Below are 12832 nucleotides of genomic sequence, written 5' to 3'. Positions count from 1 at the left end.
TTGTTAGAAAAGCACAAGTAAGGAAGAGATTATATCTAAATGCAGGTATGAGACTAGGGAAAGAATGCAAGAAGAGGATAAATACATTGATGAGGGAGAGGGGGCATTCAGAGGTTTTGATACAGCAAACACTGCCCTACATAAGAGAGTGTTAACGCTTGAAAAAAAATTGGATAAATGGATAAAGGAGAGTATGGGAATTAAAGAGAACGAAGAAGAGGAAAGAGTTTCAGAACTTGAAAGAAAGGATAAAAAGAGTGGAAGAAAACGAAGCTAGGCTAAGAGCAGAAAACGAGGAACTGAAAAAGGAACTAGCTAAATACAAGAAACAGATGGAAGAAGGACTTGGTAAAGCCGAGAAAGAAAAAGAGGATCTGAAAGATCTAGAAAACAAGGAAGAGGAAAGAGTACAGGATGTGATTAAGAAAGAATTACAGGCATGGAGAGTCCAAGATAAGAAAGACAAGGATAATTTTCAAGAGGTGATTCAGGAACAACTAAAAGAAAGAGATCAAAATAAGGCAAACAAAATTAGAGGAGTCCTTAAGGAAAAAGAAAATCCAGTAAGGGAAATTGCAAAAAAGAAAAAGAGTGTACTCATATTTGGCCTGAAAGAATAAAATGTAAAATATAGACCAAGAAGGGAAAAAGAGAAAATTAAATCAGTTAAAGATCTACTAAAGAATCTAAATGACGAAGATAGACAGAACTTAGAGGAGGTAGAAGAAATCCACAGAATGGGACCATATCAAGAAGGAACAGTGAGACCAATTAAGATACTACTAAAATCACAAGCAGCAATAGAAGAAATACTATATAGAACAAAACTCAGAGAAACAGATATACACATATAAAGAAAAATAGAAATGAGGAAGAAAGGAAGAGACACAACGAATTGGTGGCAGAAGCAAAGGAAAAAAATAATGAAAGGGCAGAGGAGGAGAAGAAGGCATATTTTTGGAGAATTCTAGGAGACAGGATAAGGAAATGGTATATAAAAGAGAAGGAAGAGAAAAAAAATAGAGCAAGTTTAATTAAATGTGATAAGAGCAAGAGATTAAAAATTATGTATACAAAAATAGATGGGATTTTATCAAGTAAATTAGAATTAAGAGATTACATAAAGAAAGAAGAACCGGATATTGTATGTCTGGCTGAAACAAAATTAAATGAGGCAATAAAAATAGACATGGATAATAGGTATAATAGATGGAGGAGAGACAGAATGGGTAAAGGAGGAGGAGGAGGAGGAGGAGGAGGAGGAGGAGGAGGAGGAGGAGGAGGAGGAGGAGGAGGAGGAGGAGGAGGAGTCATGATGATGTTAAGGAAAGAGATGGTGGTAAACCAAGTGGAGTGTGGGGAAGGAAAAGCAGAAGTACTGTATATTAAGATACAAATTAATAAAAAGGAGTTAACAATCATTGGAACATATGTGCCACCAAAAACAAATTCATGGACCAATCAAGAATATAAAGACATGATAGATGACACAACAAGGAGTCTAACGAGAATCATTAAAGAAAGGAAAAAAAGTGATATTAGTAGGAGATTTCAACTGTAAGGAGGTGGACTGGGACAAATATGAAAGTGGTATGGGGGAAGAAGCCTGGGGAGAAAGATTCCTGAATTTAATGATAGATAATATGATGAACCAAAGAGAAAAGGAAAACACAAGATTCTGAGGAAACGACAAGCTGGCAAGATCAGACCTGGATTTTACAAAGGGTATACATATGAACAATGATATAAGATATAAGTGCCCATTGGGAAAGAGTGACCATGTAATATTAGAAATGGATATAGAAGAGGGAAAGGAAGATAGAGACGAATCATACAAAGGAGACCGATTAAACTAAAGAAAGGCTGATATAGAGAACCTCAAAAAATATTTCAAATATGTTAACTGGGAGGAGATGGAAAACTCAGAGAGAGTGCAAGAGAAATATAACTTATTTTTGGAAGTATACAAAACAGGAGTCAGGGAGTATGTCTCGAAATATAGACCTAAAGAAGAAGGAAAGAAAAATTGATTTAACGCAAAGTGTGCCAGGGCAAAGAAGAAAAGAGATGGAGCATGGAAAAGGTGGAGGAGAAATAGAAATCCAGAAAATAAGGAAAACTTCAAGGCAGCAAGAAATTCATATGCTAAGGTGAGGAAGGAAGAGGAAAAAAACTTTGAAAAGGACATCGTCAAAAAAATTTAAGGAGCAACCAAAATTGTTATACAGATTCATAAATGGAAAAATAAGGCAAAAAGAAACAATAGAAAGGTTAAAAGGAGAGAAAACAGGATGGTGGAAGACCCAAAAAGTATGGCAGAACTGTTAAATTGTAAATTTCAGGTCTTTACTGAGGAATCCAAATTTGAAAGACCACAGGGTGATAGAGAGACCATCTATATGAAAGAGATTAAAGTAACCAAGCTTGAAATAAAAGAGTTGATGATGGAACTAGATGAGGAAAAGGCAATGGGACCAGATGAAGTCTCAAGCAGAATATCAAAAGAATGTAGGGAAGAACTAGCAAGTCCTATATACATCATAAAATACTCAATAGAAAATTGAACAGTATCAGTAGAATGGAAAAGAGCTGAGGTGGTTCCCATATATAAGAAAGGAAGGAAGGAAGAACCTTTAAATTACAGACCGGTATCGTTAACTAGTATAATATGCAAGATGTGTGAAAGAGTAATAAAGAAACAATGGATCGAGTTCCTTGAAGACAACAAATTATTATCAAATAGCCAATTTGGTTTTAGAAAAGGTTGGTGTGTAACAAATTTACTGAGTTTCTACTCTAGAATAGTTGATAGAGTACAAGAGAGAGAGGGATGGATTGACTGTATTTATTTGGATTTAAAAAAGGCATTTGATAAAGTGCCACATGCAAGATTACTGTGGAAGTTAGAGGAGAAGGGTGGCTTAAAAGGAAGCACATTGTGATGGATGGAAAATTATTTGAGGGGGAGAGAAATAAGGACGGTAGTTAAAGACATGAAGTCCAAGTGGAGAGCAGTAGAAAGCTGAGTGCCACATGGGTCAGAATTGGCGCCAATACTTTTTCTCATATATATAAACGACATGCCAGAGAGAGTGAACAGTTACATAAATCTGTTTGTGGACGATGCGAAACTGTGCAGAGTCATAAAGCAAAAAGATGATTGTGAAATACTGCAGGAAGACCTAAATAAGATCTGGAAATGGAGTAAAAAGTGGGAGATGGAATTCAATGTGGACAAAAGCCATGACATAGAAATGGGAGAGAGTGAAAGATGACCCGTGGGAATCTATAAGATGGGAGGAGGAGTAGAACTAGAGAAAGTAAAAAAAGGAAAAGGACTTGGGAGTGACGATGGAAGAAAGCAATCAACCTGTAAGCCATATTGATAGAATTTTCAGAGAGACATATAATTTGCTAAGGAATATTGGATTACCATTTCACTACATGGACAAAGAAATGATGAAGAAATTGATAAGTACAGGCAACCCTCGCTTAACGAAGGGGTTACGTTCCTAAAAAACCCTTCGTTAAGCGAAATTTCGTTAAGCGAATCAATTATAACAAGTTTAACCCGACTTGAACTTCCATTGAGAGTAAACAAAGCGAGAGTGCATCATAGTACAGTGAAAGGTTTAATGAAAGTAAAAATTATGAAGTTAAACGTTTAGGCAGTTTAATTTAAGTCATTATAATGTACACTAATGTATGTATGTACGCAACTTTATAATGTTGATGATCTTAAATTTATGAAGGGAGGGAGAGTGAAATGAAAGACACATCTGGCAACCTGTGGAATGCAAACAAAGGGTGCATCATTGCATCACATACAAAACTTATGTACCACATTTCCACAAGGTTTTCCATTTTATCCATTGAAGAGTCATGAGTTCAGGTGGTTCTTTTAGCTTGCAAGGAAGATACAGTCTCACCAGCCTTCTTAACCTTTAAAGTACGGTGATCGTATATATACAATTGTAGCATTGCGTGCGGAGAGGCGGGGATCGTACCGGTAATCATGATTTTTCCGCGCTAAACGTTTAAATCTCTCCCCCTCACTATTAGTCCTGGGGCAAGTGGAGGTATCTGGCATCTTTTCTCGCTCGTCTGCTTGAGCCTTGAGACATATGTTCCCTCACAATAGGTCATCTTTTCCCATTTCAAGATGACATCTGGCAACCCCTGTGACCCGGAGGGAGGAAACGGTACTCCGAGTGATGTTATGTCAGTGTTACTCGGTAATGACATTGAGGAGTGATGAAAATGAAGACAGTGATTTTTCTTATTGAGACAAGAAAGTGAAGACTCCAGTAGTGATTCTGATAGTGATCTGGGAGACAGAAACCAACCCTCATAGCGACGTTCATAAACCTCCTCACATAGCCTATTCCCCTCCAGCAATGTGCTGGTGTGTGTCACCCCTGGTTGTCTCTACAGGAATGTGCTTGTCAGCCAAGTCATGTGAATCCCATTGCTAATAAGAGTTGCCAGATTCTAATTATTATAGAAATCCACAATACTTGTAATGTGTGGTTTCTTTTTCTTTTCCTGTTTTACACATTTCATATATCTGAGTTCGCATTTTCTTGACATGAAAGTGCAAAAGTTCCTACTTTTACATCAAATTCAAATGCCTAAAAGGAGAGAGAGAGAGAGAGAGAGAGAGAGAGAGAGAGAGAGAGAGAGAGAGAGAGAGAGAGAGAGAGAGAGAGAGAGAGAGAGAGAGAGAGAGAGAGAGAGAGAGAGAGAGAGAGAGAGAGAGAGAGAGAGAGAGAGAGAGAGAGAGAGAGAGAGAGAGAGAGAGAGAGAGAGAGAGCGCAGTATTATCTGAGCTAGGGGGATATTTCTTAGCGGCGGGTTCTGCCATGAATTTTTTCATATGCAATAACTTTGCTCTCAGAGGTCATAACATGTTAAAAATTACATCGTTGTACTCAGAATAACACAAAGAAATATGTTTTTATAAGGAAAAAATATTTTTAGCATTTTTGACAAGTGTGATTTTTCCCCGTTGTAACCGACGGAAAGTAAATCAACCCCCCCGTACTTTAAGGGTTAATATAGTCTGCTGACTTGAAAATAATAGAGACAGGAGATGGAGTCAAGATGGTGGCGAGCAGTGCTATTAGTTTTCTCATCTCTTTCGTTTCTTTGAATAATATCCAGCTTCACTTCGAGAGTAAGAGACTTCCTGGTCTTCTTAGCAACACTAGGCGACATTGCAGGGCGTTTTGGTGGTAAGTTGAGCAAGGGAAGACGAGCTGGTGCTGATGCTGTTATTGTTTTGAACAAGGGGAGTGAGTGGTGCGCATGTTGTCTGTGAGAGGCGCTGGTGTATTCAAAAGCCTGTCAGCTTGCGTGATACAGCGAGGCTTTCAAACTTGGAACAAATTACCTGGATAAAACTTCGTTAAAGCGAGTTTGTTGTTCGTTAAACGAGCAGATGGTAGTAAAATGAAACCTTCGTTGTAGCGAAATTTCATTGTGTGAACCTTCGTTAAGCGGGGGTTGCCTGTACTATAATAAGATCCAGATTGGAATATGCAGGAGTTGTGTGGACCCCCCCATAAAAGAAACAGGCTATGGATCTACCAACCCTGGAACAGAGAAGGGAAAGAGAGGATCTGATACAAGTTTATAAATTGATTAACGGAATGGATCAAGTGGATAATGAGAAATCGATCCTGAGAGAAGAATATGACATTCAAAGCACAAGATCGCATAGTAAAAAACTGAGGAAGGGAAAATGTCTGAGAGATGTTAAAAAATATAGTTTCCCGCAAAGATGTGTTGAGACTTGGAATAGTTTGAGTGAGGAAGTGGCGTCAGCAACAAGTGTGCATAGTTTTAAAGAAAAATTGGATAAGTGTAGATATAGAGACGGGGCCACACGAGAGTAAAGCCCAGGCCCTGTAAAACTACAACTAGGTAAATACAACTAGATAAATACACACACACACACACACACAATGCAGGAGTCAGACAGTCCTTCATGGGTTTATGGCCTGGTAGCTGCTTTTCCTCTGCAGTGATGAAAATCCTCCATGGCATTTTCTTCCAAAATAGTCTGGTTTAGCCTTCCTTCTAAATAAGTGAAACGAAATATGTGATATAATCCTCCGCTGCCTTCATGTCAGCACTCACAACTTCATCATGCCTCACCACTGAGTGGATGCCAGTTCTCTTCTTACAATTTTCAAACCAGCCACGACTTGCTTTAACCCTTAAAGTACGGGGAGTTCATTTACTTTCCGTCTGTTACAACAGGGAAAAATCACACCTGTCAAAAATCCTAAAAGATTTTTTTCCTTATAAAAGCATATTTCTTTGTGTTATTCTGAGTACAATGATGTAGTTTTCAACATGTTATGACATTAGAGAGCAAAGTTATTGCATATCAAAAAATTCTCCCCAAACCCCTGGCAGAACCAGCCACTAAGAAATACCCCCCAAGCTCCAAGAACACTGCGCAAGTGCTCTCTCTCTCTCTCTCTCTCTCTCTCTCTCTCTCTCTCTCTCTCTCTCCTTTCAGGCATTTGAATTTGATGTAAAAGTAGGAACTTTTGCACTCTCATGTCATGAAAATGCAAACTCAGATATATGAAATGATGTGCAAAACAGGAAAAGAAAAAGAAACCACATATTACAAGTATTGTGGATTTCTATAATACAGTAATTGGAATCCAGCAACTCTTATTAGCAATGGGATTCACGTGACTTGGCCGACAAGCACAGTCCTGTAGAGGCAACCATGGGTGACACACACCAGCGCATTGCTCGAAGGGAGTACGAGAGGAGGTTTATGAACGTCGCTGTCTCCCAGATCACTATCAGAATCACTACTGGAGTCTTCACTTTCTTCTGTCTCAATAAAAAAATCACTGTCTTCATTTTCATCACTCCTCAATGTCATTACTGAGTAACACTGACATAACATGACTCGGAGTACCGTTTCCTCCCTCCAAGTCACGGGGGTTGCCAGATGTCGCCTCGAAATGGGAAAAGATGACCTATTGTGAGGTAACATATGTCTCAAGGCTCAAGGAAGCAAGTGGGAAAAGATGCCAGATACCTCCAGTTGCCCCAGAACCAATAGTAAGGGGGAGAGATTCATATGTTTAACGCGGAAAAATCATGATTCCTGGAACGATCCCTTCCTCTCCACACGTGACGCTACAATCGTCCCGAAACAATCACCATACGTTAAGGGTTAAATGAACTTTCTGCAGCCTCTGCGGAAGTAGATGGTGCTTGTTTCTTCAGGTCACCATAAATAATACATGCCTTTTCGCATACTATAGCCTCCGTCACTAAATCTCCTCCTAACTCTTTTTCTTAGCCACACCAGCAGAAGCTTCTACATCTCTTCATGGATGTTTCACCTCTGACTGCATCCTTTTGTTTAAGGATGGTACAAATTGTAGATGTAGTGCAGTCATACTATCTTGCCTGATCTAGCACCCACACGCCATGCTCATGTTTTCTTGTTATTTCTTGCTTCACTTCTATTGATATCACTCTTTTCTTTTTCTCACCACTATTCTTTGTGCTCATTTTCTTTGGCCCCATGATGTAACACACAAAAATGTAAGTAAAAAGTATGGAAATATCACAGTGCATGAGATGTGACTCACTATGCAAGAAACACGTAGAAATAGCTCAGCTGAGGTTGGATTGAGGCACCGACTAGCAGCAGCATTCCGAACCACGACTGGTATCTCAAGATTTTGCTCGTATCTCAAAACAAATGACGGACCAAATTATAGCTTGTATCTCAAAAAAACTTGTATCTCAGGCTGCCCATATCTCAAGGTACCACTGCAATTTGCTTTCTACTGACATTGTCAAAAATCTAATTCTAACTAAAAACTATATGGGGTGAGGGAGGGTCTTGGAAGGGGAGATAACATGCATGACGGAAGGGAGAGGTGAGGCAAGGATTCAAGATCCAGCTGTCTCCCAATGATATATTTTTTTGTGTTTTTTGTTGTCTTCTCTTCTTGAAGTTCCTGATTTTAATCCTCACCAATTTATGCCAGTAAGGACGTTATTTCTAACGCCTGGCCACGTACTGTGTAGGGTGCGAGTCAGGCTATGATGCAACTGCACGAGACATTTAAAAATGGTTTCCTGGTGGGAAGGATAATAATTATAAAAAAAATAAACTGCACCATCTGGTAATTTAGGGTCGGAAGGTTTCGGAGAGACAATTGTAAATCCCAATACTTTAAATTCTCCAAGATTAAATAAATAAATCCCACACCAGGTTTTTTTTTTTTTTTCTTTTCTTAGTGCGTGTAAAAGAGAGTAATTTGTATAAGGCAGACATTCGCATTTGTTGGACCAACCTTTACCCCTATTAGTCCAAGTTAGCGAGGGTCAACAGTACGTCCGCTCTGATTTTTCATGGTAGATACTCACTCTTTTCAAGGCGCTCTACCTTCTGAATCTGCATGTCTTCACTGTGGTGCCGTGAAGATGTGTGCAGTGCCCGACTCACCGATGCTTGCCCAACTGTCCATCCAGCACCACACAGCTGTCGCACCATCCCACCCATTCCATATATCTGAAGGCAAACACATTATAAAGCAGGCAACTATGAAATAAAAACAATCAATACAAGGATACATCAAATATTGAGCAAATCCACTTCACAAAATGTATAATGAAACAAAACACAACTCTTCTTTAGAGAAATAGAATGCTCACTACCATCTGAAATTAAACTTCCATTACAGACTGATGAATGTCTTAATAACAAAATATTGATTTCAAAATATTTAAGTGTCAGTTAACAAAAAATTTGAAAATAAATCTCATATATATAGTATATATATATATATATATATATATATATATATATATATATATATATATATATATATATAACCCCCGCTTAACCTGTCCGCTGCGGCACTATTTTTCAAAACATGTACCGCCAGTGCGGCAAGTTTGAGCAATTTTTTTTTATTGTGGAAATGGAATCCTTGTGGTCCAAAACCAAAGATAAATGGATTCTAAGTACCTGTTGTATATGTAAAGTTTTGTGTTATAAGCCAAAACGTGTATGAGCCAGGCATTTTCTACGCCCACTGTGGTGAGCGGTAAATACCACCTGATGATGTTGCTGTATTGGTCACCATTTATGTTTTACTGTCTACTGCATGTATATAATGTTTTTGTACCTCAAATTGTCAAGGCATGTTCGTAATGATTATATGCAAATGCAAAAGTAATAAAAAACAATAAGATAAATGACCACATGACAGTAATACTCTCTCTCTCTCTCTCTCAGAACAGTATGAGCGATAGTGTATATAGTGAGGTAGATAAGTGATGTGTTGTCACAGATGAATGACATGAGTGCTGTGAAACAGATGAGTGAAATGAAATACAGACTAAGGAGTGGCCTGCGGCGTGGGTGGGGAGTCACAAGATAAGCCTCGTCCAAGGTCATGGACATAAATAAAGCACGGGCAGTCTTCAGGGATGACTCTGTCAAAATTTGAGAGCTTGGTAACACATTGGGAATATTCTACGAATATTTTTATTTGCCGACACATAATGTGCGTCGTCCGCAGTCTTCAGAATTTTTTTACCGACGACACCGTGTCGTCGTCCACAGCGGACGGGTTAACGAAGGTTCATACAACGAAATTTTGCTACAACGAAGGTTTAATTTTACTACCATCTGCTTGTTTAATTAATATCAAACTCGCTTTAACGAAGTTTTATCAAGGTAATTTTTTCCAAGTGTGAAAGCCCCGCCGTATCACGCAAGCCAACAGGCTTTTGAATACACCAGCGCCTCTCGTGGACAATACGTACACCACTCACTCCCCTGTTCAAAACAATAATAGTGTCGGCAGCAGCGCGTCTTCCTTTGCTCAACTTACCACCAAAACGCCCTGCAATGTTGCCTAGCATTGCTAAGAAGACCAGGAAGTCTCTTACTCTCGAAGTGAAGCTGGATATCATTCACAGACACGAGAGGCGAGAAAACTATAGTCCTACTCCTCCAACAATGTGGATTGGGTGCGGTTGTGTTGGGGAATTCCCGCTGTACAGTGGTGAAGCATGTCTCATAGCCAGTGATGCAGCAGAGTTCTAATATTAGTAAAACTTTAGCAAATATGGTCAGCAAATATACATACGCATTTAGCCTTAGTATTACAATGTATTCAATGTATTACAATGTATTCAAAATATAAAGGAGGAGGCACCGTGGACTATGTTGTTCGCGGATGACATCGTCTTGGTGGATGAAAGTAGAGATGGTGTGGAGAGAAAGTTGGAGAGATGGCGACGAGCATTGGAGGAGAGAGGTTTGAGAATTAGCAGGGAGAAGACGGAGTATCTGAATTTTAATGGTCGACAGGAGAGTGAAGTATGGATGCAAGATATGAAGTTAAAGGGTGTGAAGGAGTTCAGATACTTGGGCTCTCATATATCAGCGGACGGCAACCTGGATGGAGAGATCATTCACCGTATCCAATCGGGCTGGAAGAATTGGAAAAGAACAACTGGAGTGCTCTGTGACCGAAAAATTAGTGCAAGAGTAAAGTGTTCAAATCGGTGGTTAGACCTGCCATGTTATATGGTGCGAGACGTGGCCAATAAAGAAAGCACAGGAGAATAAGTTGGAGGTTGCTGAGATGAGAATGTTAAGGTGGATGCTTGGGGTGACAAGGAGGGATAAAGTGAGAAACAATTTTATAAGAGGAACAGCCAAAGTAACGGAGGTGACAAAGAAAGTACAAGAAAGGAGAATGCGATGGTTCGGTCATATCAAAAGGCGAGAAGAAGGATATGTCGGCAGAAGGATATTGGATATGGAAGTGGAGGGAAGAAGACGACGTGGCAGGCCAAAGAAAAGATGGAAGGATCGTATTGGAGAGGACCTGAGGGAGAGAGGATTGAGTGGAGAGGAGTTTGGGGACAGAGCCTTGTGGAGAAGACTAGTGAGGAACAGCGACCCCATACGAACATGGGAGCAGCTGCAGAAGAAGAAGAAGAAGATTACAATGTATGAGAGAGCAGTAAACTTATTATTGATAATATATTCATAAGCCTGGCAAGAAACGTGGCATACATATTTTACAGTGTTGCTAAAAAAAAATAATATACTTATAAAGAGTTTCCTTGCAGTTTGGGATGGGTAAATAGTTCCATAGTTATAAATAGATTATATCGTGAAGGAAAGTACTTTAAAATAAGCTGACATAAGTAAGAAAAAAATTACATTAAAATCTTCATGGCAGCAACACCAATCACGCCCGCCATCCATACAGGTGATGGGAGGTCAGCTGCGGTGTCCTTGACCAGGAAGAAAGAGAGGGGGAGGAAGAGGGAGGGGTAAGAGAGAGGGAGGAAGAGGGAGAGAGGGGGGGTAGCCAACGAGGGATTAAAGGTATGGCAGCGCTGTCCTCCCGCTATTTCCCATGGGGGCCGCACCCAATCCACATTCTTAGACGAGCAGGACTATAATAGCATTGCTCGCCACCATCTTGACTCCATCTACTGTCTCTACTATTTTCAAGTCAGCAGATTCTATTAAGAAGGCTGGTGAGACCATATCTTCCTTGCAAGCTAAAAGAACCACCAGAACTCCTGAATCTACAATGGATAAAATGGAAAGCTTTGTGGAAATGTGGTACATAAGTTTTGTATGTGATACAATGATGCGCCCTTTGTTTACAGTCCACAGGTTGCCGGTTAGTGTCTTTCCCATTTCACTTTTCCTCCCTTCACAAATTTAAGATCATCAACATTATAAAGTTACGTACATACATACATTAGTGTACATTATAATGACTTAAATTAAACTGCCTAAATGTTTAACTTCATAATTTTTACTTTCATTAAACCTTTCACTGTACTATGATGCACTCTCGCTTTGTTTACTCTCAATGGAAGTTCAAATCAGGGGTTAAACTTGTTAAAATTGGTTCGCTTAACGAAGTTTCGTTTAACGAGGGGTCTTTTAGGAACATAACCCCTTCGTTATGCGGGAGTTGCATATATATATATATATATATATATATATATATATATATATATATATATATATATATATATATATATATATATATATATATATATATATATATATATATATATATATATATATATATATATATATATATATATATATATATATATATATATATATATATATAACAGTAAGTCCTCGTTATACGGTAGTTTTTTATCTGGTAAATTCACAGTTACGGTATTTAGAAATTATTACCCTTGATTCGATATACGGTAAGAAAAATTCAGTTAAGGTATCCGCTCATGTCATCCGAGAGGGCCCAGCGCGAGGGAGCAGGGGTGATGACGTCATCCATGCCACACCTCCCCGCCACTCATAGTACTGACTTTAACTTGACCATCCTTGGAGCCTGTTATCTCTTCCTCTCTCCCCCTTTTTTAACTGCATTACATATTACTTACATGCATTGCTAATTAGATGAATGAATGGAATATTAAAGGGTCTATTGTAAGCAGAAATATATTCATAATAATCATGGCAAACACTAAAAGCCTACTACCAGCGGTTAACCATGCAGCAACTGATAAAGGGCACAGATGGGTCTGGCAAGCCTACTATCAGTGAATGGTGGAAATAGTATAACATCAAGCACCCTTTAGATAACATCAAGTCATCTTGGGACGAAGTGAAGACGTCTACCATGAGCTTGGCGTGAAATAAAGTATGGCCAGAATGCATGCATGACTTCCCAGGCTTCGCTGAAGACGACATTGGTGCAATCAGAAATGACATAGTAAATCTGTGCCATAGGGCTGGAAAGCCATGCTGAATCTCTCAAAT

General features: G+C 39.1%; 1 protein-coding gene across 5 annotated transcripts in view; it reads right to left on the bottom strand.

Moving 5' to 3' along the window:
• The window catches only part of LOC123498090 (single-stranded DNA-binding protein, mitochondrial-like), a 42893-nt gene that overhangs the window by 13268 nt on the left and 16793 nt on the right, over positions 1-12832 (bottom strand). For all 5 annotated transcript variants that reach the window (XM_045245203.1, XM_045245207.1, XM_045245205.1 and 2 more), the window contains one exon: positions 8419-8563. In XM_045245203.1, the coding sequence (XP_045101138.1) occupies positions 8419-8563 (145 nt within the window). The remainder of the gene's footprint in view (positions 1-8418; positions 8564-12832) is intronic.

This window comes from Portunus trituberculatus, chromosome 47 (genome assembly GCF_017591435.1).
Source record: "Portunus trituberculatus isolate SZX2019 chromosome 47, ASM1759143v1, whole genome shotgun sequence".
NCBI classification, from domain to species: Eukaryota; Metazoa; Arthropoda; class Malacostraca; order Decapoda; family Portunidae; genus Portunus; species Portunus trituberculatus.
The sequence above is the reverse complement of the archived record's forward strand: the minus strand, read 5'-3'. Positions and strand labels throughout refer to the sequence as shown.